This window comes from Schistocerca cancellata, chromosome 3 (genome assembly GCF_023864275.1).
Source record: "Schistocerca cancellata isolate TAMUIC-IGC-003103 chromosome 3, iqSchCanc2.1, whole genome shotgun sequence".
Lineage (NCBI taxonomy): Eukaryota > Metazoa > Arthropoda > Insecta > Orthoptera > Acrididae > Schistocerca > Schistocerca cancellata.
The window spans coordinates 767,083,822-767,106,797 of record NC_064628.1 but is presented as its reverse complement, the minus strand read 5'-3'; the positions used below and the strand labels follow the sequence as shown (position 1 = coordinate 767,106,797).

The 22,976-nt window shown below is 39.6% G+C and overlaps 1 protein-coding gene across 2 annotated transcripts in view; it reads right to left on the bottom strand.

The window, feature by feature from the left end:
- Nucleotides 1-15,611: 15,611 nt before the first annotated feature.
- Nucleotides 15,612-22,976, bottom strand: part of LOC126175803 (uncharacterized) — a 142,506-nt gene continuing 135,141 nt past the window's right edge. For both annotated transcript variants that reach the window (XM_049922788.1, XM_049922787.1), the window contains one exon: nucleotides 15,612-16,201. In XM_049922788.1, coding sequence (XP_049778745.1) covers nucleotides 16,142-16,201 — 60 coding nt within the window. In that variant the 3' untranslated portion in view covers nucleotides 15,612-16,141. The remainder of the gene's footprint in view (nucleotides 16,202-22,976) is intronic.

Sequence of the window (22,976 nt, the reverse complement as noted above, 5' to 3'; positions counted from 1 at the left end):
CCTATGGCATAATCGTACTGGAATGGATTTCTGCCCCTATGTATGCGCATTATATTACATTTATCTACGTTTAGGGAAAGCTGCCAGCTGTCGCACCATGCATTAATCCTCTGCAGGTCTTCCTGGAGTACGTACGAGTCTTCTGATGTTGCTACTTTCTTGTAGACAACCGTGTCATCTGCAAATAGCCTCACGGAGCTACCGATGTTGTCAACTAAGTCATTTATGTATATTGTAAACAATAAAGGTCCTATCACGCTTCCTTGCGGTACTCCCGAAATTACCTCTACATCTGCAGATTTTGAACCGTTAAGAATGACATGTTGTGTTCTTTCTTCTAGGAAATCCTGAATCCAATCACAAACCTGGTCCGATATTCCGTAAGCTCGTATTTTTTTCACTAAACGTAAGTGCGGAACCGTATCAAATGCCTTCCTGAAGTCCAGGAATACGGCATCAATCTGCTCGCCAGTGTCTACGGCACTGTGAATTTCTTGGGCAAATAGGGTGAGCTGAGTTTCACATGATCTCTGTTTGCGGAATCCATGTTGGTTATGATGAAGGAGATTTGTATTATCTAAGAACGTCATAATACGAGAACACAAAACATGTTCCATTATTCTACAACAGATTGACGTAAGCGAAATAGGCGTATAATTATTCGCATCTGATTTATGACCCTTCTTGAAAATGGGAACGACCTGCGCTTTCTTCCAGTCGCTAGGTACTTTACGTTCTTCCAGTGATCTACGATAAATTGCTGATAGAAAGGGGGCAAGTTCTTTAGCATAATCACTGTAGAATCTTAAGGGTATCTCGTCTAGTCCGGATGCTTTTCCGCTACTAAGTGATAGCAGTTGTTTTTCAATTCCGATATCGTTTATTTCAATATTTTCCATTTTGGCGTCCGTGCGACGGCTGAAGTCAGGGACCGTGTTACGATTTTCCGCAGTGAAACAGTTTCGGAACACTGAATTCAGTATTTCTGCCTTTCTTCGGTCGTCCTCTGTTTCGGTGCCATCGTGGTCAACGAGTGACTGAATAGGGGATTTAGATCCGCTTACCGATTTTACATATGACCAAAACTTTTTAGGGTTCTTGTTTAGATTGTTTGCCAATGTTTTATGTTCGAATTCGTTGAATGCTTCTCTCATTGCTCTCTTTACGCTCTTTTTCACTTCATTCAGCTTTTCCTTATCAGCTATGATTCGACTACTCTTAAACCTATGATGAAGCTTTCTTTGTTTCCGTAGTACCTTTCGTACATGATTGTTATACCACGGTGGATCTTTCCCCTCGCTTTGGACCTTAGTCGGTACGAACTTATCTAAGGCGTACTGGACGATGTTTCTGAATTTTTTCCATTTTTGTTCCACATCCTCTTCCTCAGAAATGAACGTTTGATGGTGGTCACTCAGATATTCTGCGATTTGTGCCCTATCACTCTTGTTAAGCAAATATATTTTCCTTCCTTTCTTGGCATTTCTTATTACACTTGTAGTCATTGATGCAACCACTGACTTACGATCACTGATACCCTCTTCTACATTCACGGAGTCGAAAAGTTCCGGTCTATTTGTTGCTATGAGGTCTAAAACGTTAGCTTCACGAGTTGGTTCTCTAACTATCTGCTCGAAGTAATTCTCGGACAAGGCAGTCAGGATAATGTCACAAGAGTCTCTGTCCCTGGCTCCAGTTCTGATTGTGTGACTATCCCATTCTATACCTGTAGATTGAAGTCTCCCCCTATTACAATAGTATGATCACGAAACTTCTTCACGACGTTCTGCAGGTTCTCTCTGAGGCGCTCAACTACTACGGTTGCTGATGCAGGTGGTCTATAGAAGCATCCGACTATCATATCTGACCCACCTTTGATACTTAGCTTAATGTTGCATCAATTCTGCGCAATGGCCAATCCTCCTCGTGTCATATTTCTAGCTGTGTCAGTAAATTTGCCAAGTATTAGTATGACAAGGTCATCTGCATATCCTTGGCAGAAGCATTGTCTGCAATTTAGTTCCTCAATTAGTTCATTCACCACTAGATTCCACAATAAAGGGGACAGAACTACTCCTTGTGGGCAGCTTCTAGTGGTGTTAATTACCATCTTTTCATTTGTCATGGTAGCCTCTACCTTCCTTCTGCTAAGCATGGCCCTCATCCACCTACATATATTGGTTCCTGGGTCATGCACCTCTGCTGCCCTTACTATGGAATGAAAGGTCGTGTTACTGAAGGCCCCCTCAATATCCAGGAAGATGCAGAGGGCTATTTCTTGGAAGTGAAGCGCTTTCTCCACCCTCACAACAAGCTGGTGGAGAGCTGTCTCACATGATTTACCTGGCTGATACGCGTGTCGGTTTGAATGTAGAGGGGCCCTAATTAGCGCCCTCTCCCCAACATATACATTAACCAGTTGTTTCAATGTTTTGAGAATGAAGGAGGACAGACTGATTGGTCTCATATCCTTGGCCTTGGTATGATCAGTTCTCCCTGGCTTTGGAATGAAGACAACCTTCACTGCCCTCCAAATATTGGGGATGATTCCTACTGCTAAGCTAACCCTGAATAACCTGCATAGGACACTTACGAGCTTCTCTCCTGCCTGTTGCAGGAGAGCTGGAAAAATTCCATCTGGGCCAGGTGACTTCAACAGATGGAATGTTCCCACTGCCCATTGGATCTTATTAAAGTCCACACAAATCTTGGCCATTTCACAGTCCTCTCTTCGATTGCCTGAGAATCACTGTTTCTCCAGGATCATATTCTGGTCGGTGTTGTCTGGGAGCATCTTGAGGAAAGTAAGTTTTGAAGAGTAGTTCCAGCATCTCATGTGATGTCTTTGTATATTCTCCATCCTCCTTCCTCAATGTACGTCCGGATTGGTTGGTACTCTAGTGAGAATTCTGTAAAGTCTGGCTTAAGCAGTCGTGCTCTCTACTCCTTCACAGAATGCATTCCAGGATGCCTTCTTTGCTTGTCTGATTACAAGGTTGTAATTGACAAGGGCCTCACAATATTTAGCTCTTTGTCCATTATGTCTTGCAATGTTAAACAGTCTCTGTACCTGTTTTATTTGCATTTCCAAGTTGCTATTCCACCAAGGCACGCTTCTATTTGTGCACTTCTTGGGGATTGTGCAGTTGTCCTGACATGAGGTCACTATGGCAGAGGTAACAGCCTCTGCTACTTCCTCAAACTCTACTGGATTCCTTATCGAGGTTTTAATTTCCGATAAGCCTAAGTCTAGGTCCCTCCTATATGTCTCCCAGTATGTTTTCCTGGGATTCCTATAGGTCATGGTCTGTCTGATTCCCACTTCAACCTTAAATTTAATGTACATGTGGTCCGATGAGGACGGCTCTAACACCACATATCATTGTTTGACATAGCTGCCCATCATCATGGAAACAAAGATTATGTCAATTACTTCTTCCCTTCTGCTACTCCTGAATGTAGGTTCATTGCCCCCTATTCCGGACCTCCATGTTGTTAGCTAAAAGAAATTTAAGAAGGTACTCGCCTCTACTGTTGGTGTCCTTGCTGCCCCACACTAGGTTGTTGGCATTGGCATCGTGACCTCCTCCACCATGGTTCATCCTTCCGGTACAATCTTCGCGTTGATCACTCTCCAGTCTTCTGTCGAGACTTTTGGGTTCTGGGCCCCTATTTTCTCAAACAGAGTCTTAGGCGAGACTTCCTTAAGGATCTTTGGTACCCATATTGACACCTCTGCAGTCTTAAGAAGCTCTGCTGCCATTTTGACCAGCAGCTTTGTATCTTCCCACGGGGATACCACGGGCACCTTGTCCTTATGCCATTCCATGTGCACCCCCTCACAGACTAAAATGAGGGCACCATGATCTAGATAGACCCTCCTGAAGTTGGATCCTGTGCCAGCCCCCCCCCCCCCCCCCCCCCTCTACCCTCCAGTCTTTTCAAAGAAAGCCATATGTACCAATTCCTACTGCTGCAAGGTGATAGCCACCAGTGGATAGCCTTCCTGGATAACTGCCATCCTAAAAACTGAGACTGCACTACTATAAGTCTGTTTCCCTATTTCTTGCCTCAGTTTTTTATGGACTCTTATCCAAAGACCAGGGAGTCTTACAATCCTCCCTTGTCCTCTTGCTATATGTTTTTGACATTGTGGGGGTCTGCTTATCCACTTCAACCTGAGACAGTTTTTTCCTGGGGCTCTTAGGTTCAACTTCCTTTAATTCCCTCCATTTGTCTTTAGGAAGCGCTTCTTTCCCTTCCTTTTTCCTCTGTTCCCTGAGTTGTTTTTTTCCTCTGGGCCCCAGACAAGGTTTTGATCTTAATCTGGCCTAATTTCTCGGTTACAGTTCCCACTTCTGGCTCAGATCTAGACACTGATTCAGCAGTTGGAATGCCTTCCATTGGTCCAGACCCCAATGTTTGGGTGTCTGAGGTCTCAATTTGCCCCTCAGTTTGTTTTTCTTTATTTTCTTTAATCATATCCATATTGGTCCCACGAGATTTGGGGATCTACATGGTCCACACCATGAATACTCCAAGTGGTTTATTGCTACTTACTCAGGGAGGTCGTCCGGTATACCTGAGGCTCCATTTGTGACACATCTTCCCTTGTGCCACACACCCCTCAACACAGATCGCATCACACCTTGGGTTGGGAAAGGGAATTGGGTTGGACTAGGGGTGGATAGGGAAGATGGGACATTGTGAGACACTCTTAGTCTGAGCCATCAAATGAGGCCTTTCTGGCAGTAGGTCCTCATCCTTCGGCATAGGTCTCAGCTTCACACGGATACACAAGCCTCTCCACCCGCACTGACAGTGCTTCATGAAGGTGGTGTCCCCTGGAGAGGATGGATTCTCCTTACACTGCTGTCTCCACCTCGAACCCGTCACTGGTTCTGGATCAGCACCTCGGTCTGGATGCGATGGTTCAATCGCTGTCCATCCTGTGTTCCTGCTACAGTCCACAGCTCTCTCAATCACCTGTTGTATGATGTCTCCACTGGAGGCCATCTCTGGTGGTGCCACCAGAACCAGCTATGCCCCAGATCACCACAGTTGGTGCCACAGCCCTGAACACCTTGATGCCTCATTCTTCCCCACCTCTACAACCACCAGCTTTGCTTCACCCCAGCTGGGCCCTCAGTACCATGGGGATCATGGAGTGGAGCCCAGTATCCCATCTGTCTCTGTAACAGTTCCAGCAGAAGCGGCCCCATCTCCAGTGGCTGCTCCATTCATGGCCATGCCTGCTTCTGACAGTCCTGGGACTGACAACATACAGATGCAACCTGTCCCAGTCTTAACCCTGCTGGGGACCCTCACAGTCCTCGTGCCCACCGCTGACTCGCCACTCCCTTATCACAGTTAGTACCATAGGGGCCTCTTCTGTCCATGTATGCCTTCTTTGGGGGAGGGGGGAGGGAGGTTGATGTAACTGTCCAAAATCAACCAATACTTGCCACCCACACCACAGACAGTGCTAAGAGCTATGAGTGATGACCACAAAACAAATGCCGTGCCCTCAAGGCGATCGCCGTGTCACCTGGCAGGATCCTGTGGCTGACCTTCCTAATATAAGCAGGCACTCCACTGGCAACAGCAGTTATTGTTGGTGTTCTGTCTGAGCCGCATATTACACCAGTTGCTTCATGACGATAACTACCATCTCAGACTGGATTACACTTGGATTGTGTGACACTCTATTTCTCACTCCCCACTTGTCTATCAAGTGAGTAAGGAATAAAGAGTATTAGTAAGTGTGAACCTCAACAAAACTCATGTCACGTCTCTAGTTATGTCCATACTGAGCTTTGAAAAGGCTGACATGATCAGACAACTGAATGTTACACACAAACTTTATGAAATCATTGATGGTTTGTACGACTACAATATCAGTTGGTTTTATAGTATTAGTACGAGGGTCACTCCAAAAGAAATGTAGACTATTTTTGTAAAAATACAGTTTTCATTCTGCACATGTGAAAGTTTTACAATGTGTAGACACATCCTTCCCACTTGTTTTCAAACTTAGTTCAACCTGTTCCCGTGAGTGGCGCTGTCACAGCATGTCTTCAAGATGGCTGCTACACTTGGCATTCGTCAGAAGCAATGTGCTCTCATAGAATTCCTGTGCTGTGAAAACGAGACAGTGGGAAACATCCACAAGAGGTTGAAAAAGGTGTATGGAGATGCTGCTGTCGATTGCAGTACAGTTAGTCAGTGGGCAAGCAGGTTATGTGATGAAAGCAGGCACGGCAATATTGAGGATTGTCCTCACAGCAGCAGGCCTCGTACTGCACACACTCCAGACAATGTGCAGAGAGTTAACGAATTGGTGGCTGCTGACAGATACATCACAGTGAACGAATTGTCACAGTACAATGGGATAGGGGAAGGAAGTGTTTGCAGAATACTGAAAGTTTTGGTGTTAAAAAAGGTTTGTGCCAGGTGGGTTCCCAGGATGTTGGCAGTGGCTCACAAAGAGACAAGAGAACCGGTATGCAGCGAACTTTTGGAACAGTACGAGAATGGTGGAGATGAATTTCTTGGAAGAATTGTGACAGGTGATGAAACATGGCTCCATCATTTTTCACCAGAGACAAAGAGGCAATCAATGGAGTGGCATCATGCAGATTCACCCAATAAAAAAAATTCAGAACCACATCTTCTGCTGGAAAAGTTACAGCTATGGTGTTTTTCATTTCCGTAGGACTCTTGCTTGTGACCATCATGCCAAGTGGAAACACCATAAATTCTGATGCATATGTGACGACGCTGAAGAAACTTCAAGCTCGACTGAGTCGTGTTCGACCACATCGGAAAAAGCACTATGTTTTGCTGTTGCACAACAATGCTGGCCACATGTCAGTCAAAAAACCAGGGAAGCGATCACAAAACTCAGATGGACAACACTGAAACACTCGCCTTACAGTCCTGAACTCGCTCCATGTCGCTATCATGTCTTTGGGAAACTGAAAGACTCTTTTTGTGGAACAAGGTTTGAAGACGATGACTCCCTTGTGCACGCAGCCAAACAGTGGCTCCAACAGGTTGGTCCAGAATTTTACTGTGCAGGTATACGGGTACTGGTTCCAAGATGGTGTAAGACAGTTGAGAGGGATGGAAATTATGTGGAGAAATGAAAATATTGTTCCTAAAGGATGTATCTACACACTGTCAAACTTTCAAACATGTAGAATAAAAGATGGACTTTAAAAAAAATAATGTGCATTTCTTTTGGAGTAACCCTCGTATGAGATGCTAGTTACTGTTGATATTATTATAGTATATTTTTTTCTGCCTTTATTTCACTGAAATTCTCAATAATGCCACTGAGAATTATTTCATTTGAAATTTTTCTTTCAGTTCCTAAAATGGACAAATTGGCTAGTTGTTCTCTGTCCACCATAGGCCAAAGATTATTATTATTATTATTGACTTTTTTTCTCAGACTTAAGTCTGGTTAAAAATGGAACGTGACGCGGACCTCGGTCAAGCGTGACTTCCTTGTAACTGTATGGTATATGTTATATTGCATTTAGGAACTTTCGGGTAATTGAACAAGTATCAATAATTACAGATTTTTGTAATTGTATATATATGTTTGGATGTAGCTGTATTGCATTGATGTACTGGTGAATATTGTGAGGTATGACTCCTGTAGTTGATAGTATAATTGGGATAATGTCGACTTTATCCTGATGCCACATGTCCTTGACTTCCTCAGCCAGTTGGATGTATTTTTCAATTTTTTCCCCTGTTTTCTTCTGTATATTTGTTGTGTTGGGTATGGATATTTCAATTAGTTGTGTTAATTTCTTCTTTTTATTGGTGAGTATGATGTCAGGTTTGTTATGTGGTGTTGTTTTATCTGTTATAATCGTTCTGTTCCAGTATAATTTGTATTCATCATTCTCCAGTACATTTTGTGGTGTGTACTTGTATGTGGGAACGTGTTGTTTTATTAGTTTATGTTTTATGGCAAGTTGTTGATGTATTATTTTTGCTACATTGTCATGTCTTCTGGGGTATTCTGTATTTGCTAGTATTGTACATCCGCTTGTGATGTGATCTACTGTTTCTATTTGTTGTTTGCAAAGTCTGCATTTATCTGTTGTGGTGTTGGGATCTTTAATAATATGCTTGCTGTAATATCTGGTGTTTATTGTTTGATCCTGTATTGCGATCATGAATCCTTCCGTCTCACTGTATATATTGCCTTTCCTTAGCCATGTGTTGGATGCGTCTTGATCGATGTGTGGCTGTGTCAGATGATACGGGTGCTTGCCGTGTAGTGTTTTCTTTTTCCAATTTACTTTCTTTGTATCTGTTGATATTATGTGATCTAAAGGGTTGTAGAAGTGGTTATGAAATTGCAATGGTGTAGCTGATGTATTTATATGAGTGATTGCTTTGTGTATTTTGCTAGTTTCTGCTCGTTCTAGAAAGAATTTTCTTAAATTGTCTACCTGTCCATAATGTAGGTTTTTTATATCTATAAATCCCCTTCCACCTTCCTTTCTGCTTAATGTGAATCTTTCTGTTGCTGAATGTATGTGATGTATTCTATATTTGTGGCATTGTGATCGTGTAAGTGTATTGAGTGCTTCTAGGTCTGTGTCACTCCATTTCACTACTCCAAATGAGTAGGTCAATACTGGTATAGCATAAGTATTTATAGCTTTTGTCTTGTTTCTTGCTGTCAATTCTGTTTTCAGTATTTTTGTTAGTCTTTGTCTATATTTTTCTTTTAGTTCTTCTTTAATATTTGTATTATCTATTCCTATTTTTTGTCTGTATCCTAGGTATTTATAGGCATCTGTTTTTTCCATCGCTTCTATGCAGTCGCTGTGGTTATCCAATATGTAATCTTCTTGTTTAGTGTGTTTGCCCTTGACTATGCTATTTTTCTTACATTTGTCTGTTCCAAAAGCCATATTTATATCATTGCTGAATACTTCTGTTATCTTTAGTAATTGGTTGAGTTGTTGATTTGTTGCTGCCAGTAGTTTTAGATCATCCATGTATAGCAAATGTGTGATTTTGTGTGGATATGTTCCAGTAATATTGTATCCATAATTTGTATTATTTAGCATGTTGGATAGTGGGTTCAGAGCGAGACAGAACCAGAAAGGACTTAATGAGTCTCCTTGGTATATTCCACGCTTAATCTGTATTGGCTGTGATGTGATGTTATCAGAATTTGTTTGGATATTAAGTGTGGTTTTCCAGTTTTTCATTACTGTGTTTAGAAAGTGTATCAATTTAGGATCTACTTTGTATATTTCCAAAATCTGTAGTAACCATGAGTGGGGTACACTATCAAAGGCTTTTTGGTAATCAATGTATGCGTAGTGTAGGGACCTTTGTTTAGTTTTAGCTTGATATGTCACCTCTGTATCAATTATCAGTTGCTCTTTACATCCTCGTGCTCCTTTGCAGCAGCCTTTTTGTTCTTCATTTATAATTTTGTTCTGTGTTGTATGTGTCATTAATTTCTGTGTGATGACTGAAGTTAATATTTTGTATATTGTTGGTAGGCATGTTATGGGGCGATATTTAGCTGGGTTTGCTGTGTCTGCTTGATCTTTAGGTTTCAGATAGGTTATTCCATGTGCAAGTGTATCAGGGAATGTGTATGGGTCTGCAATGTAACTGTTAAATAATTTAGTTAGATGTGAATGTGTTGAGGTGAACTTCTTTAGCCAGTAATTTGCTATTTTATCATTTCCAGGGGCTTTCCAATTGTGTGTAGAATTAATTGCTCGGGTGACTTCATGTTGCAAAATTATCACTTCAGCCATTTGTGGTATCATCTTGTACGTGTCTGTTTCTGCTTGTATCCACCGTGCATGCCTGTTATGTTGTACCGGGTTTGACCATATGCTGCTCCAGAAGTGTTCCATGTCTGTTATGTTTGGTGGATTGTCTATTTTAATGTGTGTGTTATCCATTGTTTGGTAAAATCTCTTTTGGTTTGTGTTGAATGTTTGGTTTTGTTTCCTTCTATTTTCACTTTTTTTGTATCTTCTAAGTCGTTTGGCCAATGCTTGCAATTTCTGCTTTTTTTCATCTAATTGCTCTATTGCTTCTTGTTGTGAGATTTTACCTAACCTTTTTCGTTTTTTGTCTGATATTTCATTTCTTATAAATTGTGTTAACTGTCCGATGTCTCTTCTCAGTTTTTCTATTCTGATCTGTAACCTGTGTTGCCATGCTGGTTTTGTGGGTTTCTTCTGTGTGTTGGTTTGTTCTGATCTCTGCCTAGTGTGTATATTTAGTGTAGTGAGTGCTCCTATATAAACCAGTAGTTGTAACTCTTCCATAGTTGTGTTTTCATTTATTTTGTTGTGTATGATTGTGTTGATAGTTTTTATTGTTGTTTCGACTTGTGGGTTATTTGGCGGTCTATGCAGGAATGGTCTAATGTCTGTATTTGTGTCTTTGTATTCTATATATGTCAGCTGAAATTTCTCTTCTATATCTAACACGTGTGTCTCTTCGTGTTCTATTTGTGCTTGTTCTGGTGGCTGTCTTAAGATTTCGTTTTCCTCTGATTGTTTAATTGATGCGTGTTGGTCTTTGTTTGTTTGCTCTGGGATGTTTGAGTCCATTACTGTGTTTTCTTCTTCTTCTGATTGCACATTATTTTGTTCCAGTATTTGTTGTACTTGTTGTTTGATGTTTTCTAATTCTGACTGGGGTATCCTGTTATTTTTGATTATTACACGGATCTGATCAGCTAGTCGTTGTTCTGTTAAAAATTTTAATTCCGGGTATCTGGTAATAAATGTTGTGTATACTTGTGATCTGTATCCAGTTGTGTTGGTTCCTAGGTTTGTTGCTTGGTAATAACAGAACATGAGGTGTCGATTTACTTCATCTGACCATCTCATCCTCTGTCTTTGTTTTCCTTCTAGGGTGGTTGCAGGAAGCATATCCTGCAAAACACCTCTATTCGGATTTAAATCATTTTCCATGTGGCTAGCAGTGTCGTTACCATTGTGGGCGGGCATAGGGTTCAAGCGTCGTCCCCGACCATGACGGCGCTTGTCCGAGGCTTCTTTAGTTCTGTCCTGAACCAAGTAATCACACTAAAAGGGGGGTTAGCCCTATTAGTGGTTTGTTCTTTTCGTCGCCTTTTACGACTGGCAGAACATACCGGAGGCCTATTCTTTTCCCGGGCCTCCACGGGGGTTATTATTATTATTATTATTATTATTATCATTATTATTATTATTATTTTCAGTTTAGAAAAAATTCTTTTGCCTGATGTGACAGAAACACAGATGTTCAAGTATTGGATTATAAGTGATGTACACAGCAATGTTTCACTGAAGTCCCATTTAATCACAAATTGAAGGATTTCTTGGGCACTCCATCTATAAACAATGTCCACACTTGTATCAGTTGCACACAGATGCCTATGATCCTTTTTATTTCCTGCAGCACCTGCTTCTTATCAGACTCACTGTAAATTTCTACCAGATTCTCCAGTGCAACAGCCAGAATGTAACTGGAAACTAGAAGCATAAATTTTGTACTAACAATTTGGAAAATTTTGGAAATTTCCTTCATGGCCATGTATTGTTGTGACAGTTCTTGTATAAACCAGTCTGCACATTCAAACACTGAGCAATAAACACCTTGAATCGATTATCCTGCACTATGAGCTAGTTCCTTCAATGTTGTTTTATTTCCCTTCTTCCTTGGTCAATGTTAATATCCATATTATACCATTTTTTGTTCCTGAATGTAACAGCACTTTTCATAACTGTAAATCATTCCGCAACTAAAAACTCATTCAGGTTTTTAATTTGGTGAATCCTTTATGCAAAGTTATTTTTGGACTAAATTTACTTCCCTCCAGTACCATAGCCAAAGTTGGTGTACATCAAAAAAGTTAAATCACATGTAGCAGGAAGGAGCAAGCATGCTGAAGATCTAATGTCAAGGTTTGCCTTGGATGGATCTTACATATCTTCCAAAGTGCTCACAATTGTTTTCACATTTTATATTATGATTTTGACTGAATTGTAATTAGTGCTCCTGTTAGTATGAGACAATTGTTTCAAACTTTTTCCTGTATTTTTTTTCCTGCAAGTAATTCCTATTAACATGTAGAAGATGAGATGAATGAATACAACTTTTCTACAGTTATAAAACAGGCAGTGCTAGAAGAATCACATGAAAATGGACAAACTCGACAAAGATTTAAAGAACGATTAACATTATGACTGAACTGAGCTTATGGATTGACTTCTCAAATTTTACGTTGTCATCTTCTGTGTACATTTGACATTGACATGGCATTGACACGATCTTCAGCCATGCACATTGCAATATTCAGACCATCTTTTTTCCAGCTGCTGCTGAATGTGTTTTGACATATCTTCTGCACTCTTTCCTGACAAAAAAAATCTTACGGAGGATTCTTGAATTCCTAAAAAAAAATGTTCAAATGTGTGTGAAATCTTATGGGACTTAACTGCTAAGGTCATCAGCCCTAAGCTTACACACTACTAAACCTAAATTATCCTAAGGACAAGGACACACATCCATGCCCGAGGGAGGACTGGAACCTCCGCCGGGACCAGCCGCACAGTCTATGACTGCAGCACCTTAGACTGCTCGGCTAATCCCATGCGGCGAATTCCTTAGTGTTGCCTTCTGTATGGCCATGTCTAATTATTTGGCTCATTTGGTCGGTTCTACTTTCATCAGCAGTGATTTCAGAAATTTTTCCATTATATTTAGCATTACTTATACCTGCAACTTTTTTTTTTCATTTAACATGTTTGCCTGAAATAAAAATAAACTCATTTTGTATTCCTCTTGACAAATAAGGAAGTTCTCTCTTTGACCCATCAAGATACCATTCTTCTAGTTTTCAACAATGCTGTTTCAATACTGGATCATATTTCACCATCAATTGCACCCTTCTAAGAAATTTCCCCTGCTTTCCAATGAAACGTCTTCACGAAGATCATGGAGAGCACAGTGTTGTTATGCTAACAGTAGTGTAATTTCTAAAAGGCAGTGGACTGTTCCTCCATTTCAAGGCCTCATCATTAACAATCTTCTGATTATCTTGTCAATGATTTCATTAAGTTTCACGCCCACAGTGAGTGTTTTCCATATTTTTAAATTTGATAGTGGTTCAGGTAACAATTCATGATGCTTTGTTATCTTTGGATTTGATTTCTGAGAGAAGCTTGAAAAAAATTATTCTTGTCAGTATTGCCCTCAGAAGCAAATAATCAGTAGCAAAAACAGTACAGGTTTTTTGTTGATAGTGAGTATAGCATCAATTTCCTTAAATATTTAGTCTTGCTCAAATGAGACTAAAATCACAAAGAAGTTAAACAATGATGTATTCTTTTAGTGGGTTCACCTGGTCTTTTTCTAGATTTGAAAGGTTCTTCATTATTTTTATACACTTCACTACCTCTTTCAGTTACCGCAATTCTATGCTGTGGAACAGATATTGGCCAATGTACAGTATCAACTGATGAAGAGGAGTCAAAGTTAGATGTGTCATAAATATGTTCATTCGCAGAAAGTCCCTTGTTATTACTATCTTCCTCACCCCCCCTCCCATATCACTTTGCATCAAAGTCTTCATAAAAATCACATGCTGTAGACTTTTCACCTTGTTTATAGTCTCAACACCAAAAATTATCTGTATACAGGACCCACATTCAACACATCAATTACTCTACCCTTCCCTTCGCTATCTCCACAAGCGGAAAGTTACTCGGATAAAGGTCCAGTGAGTGACTTAGCTTCTTCACTCTTTGCTTTCCTTTTTTGCTTTAGAGTGAGTGGGGTGTTCCCTCTTCAGGTATTGACTATAAACAATGATTTATGTGACATTGGATTAGTTTCTGCCTGTGAAGTCTGGATGACTCTAGTGTTGATCTTAATGTCTACAATTGGTAAGAACCTTTGAATAAATCTAAATGACTCTATTTCATCTAGTTGGGTTTTCATACTCATTAAATAAATTCAATAATAATTAGGTATAATCTTTGAAAAAATAATTTTTAGACTGTAATACTTGAGTTACGAAATTAATAAATCACTGGTTCATATCCCCTCCCTCCTAGTCTGCCGGTAGGCACATGGCAGCAAGGTCTTACAGTATAGTTTAAGACATAATCAGCGAGTTAGTTACACTTAAAAAAGTGTAGCAAAGATGAAATATCATTGATAAAAACAGTGATCTAAGAACAGATCACTGCACTTATACACGTATTTTTAAACTGTGCTTACAGTACACCTGTGCAGACAGCATAGGAATCAAAAAAACATTTCCAGTAGAATATTTGCATCTAGCAGACAACTGATTATAATTCTACAGTTTTCAAGTTTCATGTAATGTTTTACAAAAAAATTCTAAAAATTCTGAATACACTCATTGACAGTTCCCATGGCCTGATAATAGGTAAGTAGGTACCTATGTTTACATTTCACATATGTATAGAGCCTCAGACTCCAAACTGCCTCTTATTTACTGAACATGTTTTGGTATTGTTGGGATTTAATTTTAATAAAAATGGTATGTACTGGGGGCCTATAAATTTTGACGTCCTCGAGATTTGGTGGCCGCCCTTTACCAGAGGCCCAGAGTGATCTCCCCTCCCTCCTAGTCTGCCGGTAGGCACATGGCAGCAAGGTCTTACAGTATAGTTTAAGACATAATCAGCGAGTTAGTTACTTAAAAAAGTGTAGCAAAGATGAAATATCATTGATAAAAACAGTGATCTAAGAACAGATCTCTGGAGACTCCTGAAAGCATATGTTCCCACAATGATTACTCCAACCCACGGACAATTTGTTGATATCTGTTTTTAAGTCACCTGTTGAACCACAGTATTACACTTTTTGAGAAATTCTTCCTTTCAAAGTTACATATGAAAAACCTCCTGGAATCAAAAAGTCTTAAACTCATCACTTCTCACCTGTCCAAGGCATGTTTGATGTTGTTAGTCACTTTGATTAATGTAGTTTTCTTAAAGCAATGTTTTTGGAAGCCTAGTTGATGTTTATTATGGATGTTTAGGTACTCTGCATGTAGTATATTAAACAATGATTCATTTGAAATGTTTAGGATGTGGCTCTTCCCTCATATGTTCTACATAACATGAATTTTGTTAACCATATTTTTAGTTGCAATCCCCACTTGATGTCTCACAGCTTTTGCATAACTTGTGCTTCTATGACCACAATTAAATTCAATGAACCCTTGTAGACCAGATCACTTTTCAGTTTGTCTTCCATTTGTCCCCAAAAAATTCTCTTTTGTAAACAATAAAAATCCAAGTTCCTTGCTTTCCACAAAGAAACTCATACTTTGTTGCTTTCAGGCATATGCAACGAACTTCTACGGAACAGATAACACAATATTATTGCACAAAAAATAGAGGGACAGTGTGTGTCTGTCATAAAATTTGATCATGATTTCCAGCAAAATCGATGGCCATGTATACACTTTAAAATTCTTTTTCATTGTTGCCTGTTCAACTATAGCAAACAGATTTATCCCCAAAAATGTTCTTGAAGTGGAGACTTGGTATTGGTGTGTGAATAATAAGACAGCAATGTACTGAAAACTGTTAAGTCATTTTATTTAAAAATATCTTGAAAATATAACAAGTTATAAGTCTTTACTCTACAGCACATTCTTTCAGCTCCCTCTTTTGGTAATACACAGTGCTAGTCCAGATTAAAATGTTATTTAACTGACTAATAATAAATAAAGACACCAATATCTTTAAACATTATACTAATATTTCTTTCTGACACACAATTAAAATTGTACTAAATACAACAATGATCAATTTGAATAGTTACAGCAACATTGGCTACTAGTGTATTTATTTAGTTCAGTAAAACAGAATTTGATTTTTTTTTATATTGGGCCTATATGCAAATATTTTGAAATACTGGACACAGTGATAGCTCATTAATTACTCTTAACACCAAAATCAAAGCTGCCTGTACATCACATAGGTACAATGAAAGTATGCACATTTTATATTTCACAAACTTTAACATTTATTAAAAGCCCTTTAGGAAGATAGAACACACCTTAAAGTTTCAATGTATAATTAGTGGACTTTCCGTCATTATTTCAGGCCATGTTGTCCAAGGTATCAATTGCTGCCCACACATGTCGCACTGTTAGGAACAGCTGGAAGAGAAAAAAGAAAAGAAAAAAAATTAGGAAGTCACAGAAAATCAAATCAAAAGAGAAGCCCACAAGAAAGCCACAAAACGTTTCTGGTGACATTGAAGCAAATATTGCAAAGATGATGGGGCCCTTAGACTCATAGTTGGCTTTTGAAACAAACAAATTACTGCAATAAAATACTTCCTCTTTTACAAGTTCAATATATACACAAAAGCACATAACTGAACAACTAAATATGATATGGCTTCTTTGTTGGAGAGAGAGCACTTCCATCATCACAGTGAATGGAACAGTTTGATATATCACATGAATAAGTGTCAGATTGACATACATGGGAAATGGAGGAGGAGGAAGAGGAAGAGGGGTAGGGGTAGGGGGAGGGGGAGGGGGAGGGGGAGGGGGAGGGGGAGGGGGGAGGAGGAGGAGGAGGGGGAGGAGGAGGGGCGGGTGGCGGGGTGTACGGCACACAACACCATCAGCACACTTTGATCACGGCCAGGTTGTGGCCGCCTGCTACAGAGTACAATTCATCTCTGAGGTCATGCCGCATTGGGCTTTCCCCATGATGTATTCTGAAATGTTTGTCATAAGTACATGAATTCAGGAAAAACTGCCATTGCCAGCATTAGCTCCTATCACCTGCAACATTTCATTAAAATTTTATTCGTGACTGTCAATCAGCGGCTGTGGAGCATGTTTTATGAATAGAAATAATCAGTCATCAGTTGCGCAAATTTTTATTAAATTACCTTCTTGAATAGTTTCAGCAAATTAATCTGCCACCCTTAGATGATCATACAATTAAGCTTACATTTGAAAACAATCATAAAGGTGTTTTGATTTCTTTAGGACTGATGTTCAGTTTTGTTTTACCTATGTTACAGATATGAACACCCTCATTTTGCTTATGTCTTCATAAGTTTTTAGGTATACTAGTGCTCGCTGCTTTTTACATACATGAAATATTTATAGTCAAACAATCAGTCTCAGTCTGCTGGTCCAAATCATCACATGTCTTGTGGTTTTTTTAATATTTTGCTTCAGTTATGGAGGTTTTTTTTTTGCCACCATATTTTCACACTTTTTATGTTACTTTTTAACTGCTTGACAGTACTATGTAAAAATTTTAATATAGGTACACTTATAATCTGTTTTATTACTCTACATTTATTGTTATTAATCTGCTGTTAATGGTGAATCCAGTCCATGTAATAACTAAATTCTTATTCTATACCCATTTTTTGTAGGACTCTATCGTCCAGAGTTTGCTTGATGATTGCTTTCTGATGTAAGCTTAATTGTATGATCCTCTGAGGATGGCAAATTAATTTGCCAAAACTAGTAAAGAAGTTAATTTAAGAAAAATTTGTGCAGCTTATGACTGATCATTTCTACTCTTAAAAAATTTGATTAAGGGTATTTCTGTTGTTTATAAGGGAGCGTTACAGTGGACAGATGGGGCACAGTGAGGAAACCAATCGCCCGTACAATGCTTGAAAACAACTGGAGGGTCCCGTACAGGAAGGTCAACTATAGATCAAATATTTAGCTGGGAGAGTATTGGAATTCAGCAAACCCATTCCGACAACACTTCTAGATTACTCGAAGGGATATACCACCAAAAACCACTGTCTGACTATGGAGTACAATGTCACTGTCAGAGCATTGTTGAAGCATGGAAAAAGGTAATGTTCCAGTTGCTAACCTGGCCACAACAGATACTATGCATCTCACCCATCCTCCACTAGAAAGCAAGCTGGCACCCAATAAAAGATTTGATGACATGCCAACCATGTCATATACCAAACCATTCTGTTCTTTATTGGCAACAGAAACTCTATCTCCAACACAGCAGCCATCTTATATTCACCAGGAACTGATGAAGAAATGAGTCCACATTGTGATGAAAATGGTTCTCTGAAAAAAATAGTAGCAAGCAGCAACAGTACTTAGTACATGTAGATAGTTTTAGTTCAGTTGTTCCATTAAGTACTTCTATTAGAAATGGGCAGTTTGTGTTTCTTTGACTGTGTTGACTTCTGATTTTTTAATTTTTTTAATTCATTGAGTATTTTCCATGTATTACTGTCACATGAACCGAGTTTGTAATGTAGTTTCATGCCATCCCAAGAGCTACTGTTACATGAATAAGTTTGAATTAGTGACTACTGAAAGTCAGTAGAGGTCTGGATGCTAACCAGTGAGCAGTAGCGAGCTGCAGGACTTAGTCTGCATAGAGCATTTCCAGAACATGAGGCAGAAAAAGAATGGATACAAGTATGAGCTGAGCTGCTGATAATTAACAATCAAGATATGTATATGCTCACAAGTCATGAGAAGATATTAGACAAGTGGTGGTAATATTTTGAGCAGTTGCTGGAAGTTGAGATTTGGGCATGAAAACTCTAGAAGTCACTGAGGACACTGTGAGAGCTGCAATTAGATAATTATATAACAGGTAGGACCCCAGCGAGCACAAAATAACTGCAGAGATACTGAAGACAGGAGGAAAAATCTTTGCGTAGAGCACTATATAATCTCATCCAATGAATATGGAGCTGAATAGAAATTCCACACAATACAATATTATCTGTAATTATTCCAACGAATAGGGGGAATAGCAAAAGGGAGTGTAACAACAGAGGGATATTATTGCTAAGTGTGCCATACAAATTCTTGTTTGCTCTTTATGATAGATAAATTAAAACTGTTGACTGAAAAGATGGTTGGGAACTATGAAGAAGGGTTTCACAGAGGAGCTCAACTACAGATAAATTATCTGGCTGGGAGAGCACTGGAATTCAACAGGCCCACTCTGACAATATTTACAAATTATTCCAAGAGATACACACTGAGGTGATACATGTCATGGGATACCTCCCACTAATGTGTAGGACCTCCCTTTGCATGGCATAGTGCAGCAAATGGATACGGCATGGGTACAAGAAGTCCCCAGAGGTCCCCTGCAGAAATACTGAGCCATGCTGCGTCTATAGCCATCCATAATTGCAAGTGTGTTGTTGGTGCAGGATTTTGTGCACAAAATGACCTCTTGATTATGCCCCATAAATTTTTGATGGGGTTCATGTCAGTCGATCTGTGTGGCCAAATCATTCACTCCAATTGTCCATAATGTTCTTCAAACCAATTGCAAATGGTTGTTACCCAGTGACCTGTTTGGAAACAAGAAGATCACGAATTGCTGCAAATGGTCTCCAAGTAGCTGAATGCAACCGTTTTCAGTCAATGATCAGTTCAAGTGGATCAGAGGAGCCAGTCCATTCCATGTAAACACAGCCACCATCAGCTTGCACACTGCCTGTTGACAACTTGTGTCCATGGCTTCATGGTGTCTGCACCACACTCAAATACCAACACCAGCTTTTACCAACTGAAATTGGGACTCATCTGACAGGGCCAAAGTTTTCCAATTATCTGGGGTCCAACCAATATGGTCACCAGCACAGGAGAGGCACTGCAGGTGATGTCATACTGCTTACCTCAGGCATTCACGTTGGATGCCCGCTGCCATAGCCGATTAATGCCAAATTTCATTGTACTGTCCTAAGGGATAGACTTTTCGTAAGTCCCACATTGATTTCTGTGGTTATTTCACATAGTGTAGCTTGTCTGTCAACACTGACAACTAAGGTGAAGGTTGGTGGCTACTGCATTGTCTGTAGTGAGAGGTAATGCCTGAAATTTGGTATTCTTAGCACATTCTTGACTCTCTGGATCTGGGAATATTGAATTTCCAACCAATTTCTGAAATGGAATGTCCCACATGTCTAGCTCCAACTACCATTCCACATTCAAAGTCTGTTAAGTACCCAAAGTCTGTTAAGTAGCCAAAAGCACGTTGTAAACCTTTACACACGAATCACATGAGTAAAATTGACATATCCACCTATACTCTGGCCTTTTTATACCTTGTATCTGCATATTTTCATATTGCTATCCCATCATCTTGTCACCTCAGTGTAATACTGTCCACACGCTGACAGTGTACAACATCCTTGAGGAAAATGGGGTACCAAGGAAATTAGTGGGCACAGGGAGAGCATGTAGAGACGAGAGTAAGTGAAACAAAAGGAAGAGATATCTGGGCAGTTAAATATACAAAGACACAACTGAATTACAGACATTGGCTGTGAGTGGGCATTAATGTAAATCAATGTGGAAATTTGAACATTTATGCCAGACAGACACCACATATCTATAAACACATAACGCAGTTTGGTATAAAGTCAAACTATTTCACCCATATTATTTAACATGGTGCTTGAGAAAGTCATCCAAGAAATGAGCAGTGATGACAAAGGTGCCAATGTTGATGATTGCAGCCTGGCATAGTAAAAAGCACAATGATGAAGACAGTGAAGGACCTAGCTCAGAACACAAGCAAAGCCAGCCTCATAATCAGTGCTGAGGAGACAAATGTGACAAGTCATATCCTGAGAAGCATGGCAAAGGGCCCCATTCAAGCTGAAGAGCTGTGTATGGCTAAAGGCATGGCTAGACAAAACGTAACCTGCCGGAACTGCCTTGGCAGTGATAGGAGGTAACTCTGACGCACCATGCTACATGTGCAAACTACTAATGAGGTTCCAGCCATTTCCACAGCATGACAACTGACACAGCAACAGTAGCTGTTACAGCCAGCTGCTCTTCCCTGTGTGATGTCCCTTGTTGCTGTACACACAGGCCATCCACTACGGCATGATCTGCACAGGCAGTCCGCATTCTGTTTGTCCAGGCCTCGCATTAAAAAGCTTCTTAACTTGGCATTTGGTTTAACAACCCCAGAAACTCAAAGCTGGATATAAAACAACTTGTTATTAATTAATCCAAAATATACTTCAACATGAAAAAGATAATGACATCACATACACTCTCTGACAAAACCAAACTCAAAGCGTTTACAGCAAGAATAGTTCCAGTGATGTTACATGAAACAGAAACCGTCTGTTCCACAAGGGTGGATGTTGAGAAACTCTTGAAGAAAGCCTTCGGTGCAGAGAAAAAGGAGGAACCACGAGAATTATATGAATTGATGTCGCAGTTAAACACTCTCCAGCAAATCTGGCTTGCAGACCTTACCACAGTGAAGCAAAACCAGAGCTGGTGGGAAGTCCTGAAGGAACACTACTATTAGGCAGACACAGAAACCAATGAAGGGGTGAAATCATGAGAGGCCTACATCACATGGGAGTTGAGTCAAACAGGATGCGAACAGTTCACAAGTGCAGTCACTGAAGGCAAATTGCAAGGTTGGCACATGAACCTCAAGTTTGATTAAGACTGGGTAAGTACACAAACAAGCAAGTAAGTGTTTGTATAATTTATGAACATTGGTGTCATGTGATCCTAGTAGCACATACCAGTTCAGGTAGCTTTAGCCACAATTGTTGCCTCAGGTTTTTTGGTCATTCAGACATCACAGCTTTAGATCCTTTTAATTATTTAACATATTTAATTAGATCTATTTAGTAGTAAAATATGCCTTGGAACTGTGCTTTACATATACAGATACAAAGGGACTCTGTCACAGTCCAAAAACAAGTAAAAACTGCACACTGGATGTGGTCCACAAGCTTCGCACTGCTGCTCAGGGCTGTAGCAGTGATGTGATATCTTAGGCAATAGCTGTGACACATCTCATGCCATACCCATCATTTGAAAACCTTAAAGTTGTTGTGCCTCCCAAAGTATTTGATCTGGACAGTTTGTCTTGTGAGTCAGAGAGTGAATGTCAGACAGTGGTGGGTGAAGTTGGTGACCATGCCATAGTGATAGAGGGTAATTTCTATCTGCGACCTACAGACTGGGAGATGCATCCTTTCAGAATTAGAGATAAGGACAAAGAGTCTTGTGACACTATACTAAATGTACCATACTTGCCCAATTATAAGATGAGGTTTTTCCAAAATTCACCATTTGAAAAATACAGGGTCATCTCATATTCGCAGATTAAACTACTGCTACAGAGGTTAATGTTTTTACATTGTTTACTTTAGTATGTAGGAATGGCATTCATTAAACAATTTGGAAGGGAATGACTGGGCAAATGAACAGCTTTGCATTTAAACAGCTTCAAGATTTCCCAATATGCCAAAGTGATTGATGCAGTACTGATGTTCCTCAAACAATCACGCCACATTTGACTCATGCTGCATTAGTGCAAGGTATATGTGAGAAACTATAAACTAACCACTTCAACAATCTATTGCTCTGCCTAAAATTTGATAATCTTTTGAAACACAGGGGGAAATAGCACTAAACTGTATCACCTTACAGACTGAACAGGTTTGCAATGAAAGTTCTCATACATGTATGGATACATCTACAAACATTAACGTCACTTTTTAAGTGAAGGTAACATTCAAAAGTGGATATATTGTTGAAAAAACAGTACTTGATTCTGAATCCAGATCACTATGTTATTTGATTATGAGAGAATGTATTGATTTATTAAGCAGGTTGCAAATGAGAAATCTGATCACTGTTCATGTATAAGAATACTGGGTAAAAATGTTATCATCTTTTAATCAGCTATAGAACATGATGGTGACATTTAGATGACAGACGAAGGAAAATTAATCCATAATAAAATGTCTAATAAATGAAATCATTCATATTAAACTGACTGTAATTCTTGCAGGGAAATATTGCAATGGCAAGACCTGTTGTGGAGATAGTACCAACAGACATCAGTAGATCATGGGACAGGCGGAAGTTCAAGAATTGGACTAAATTGTGATTGCGATCTTTTATT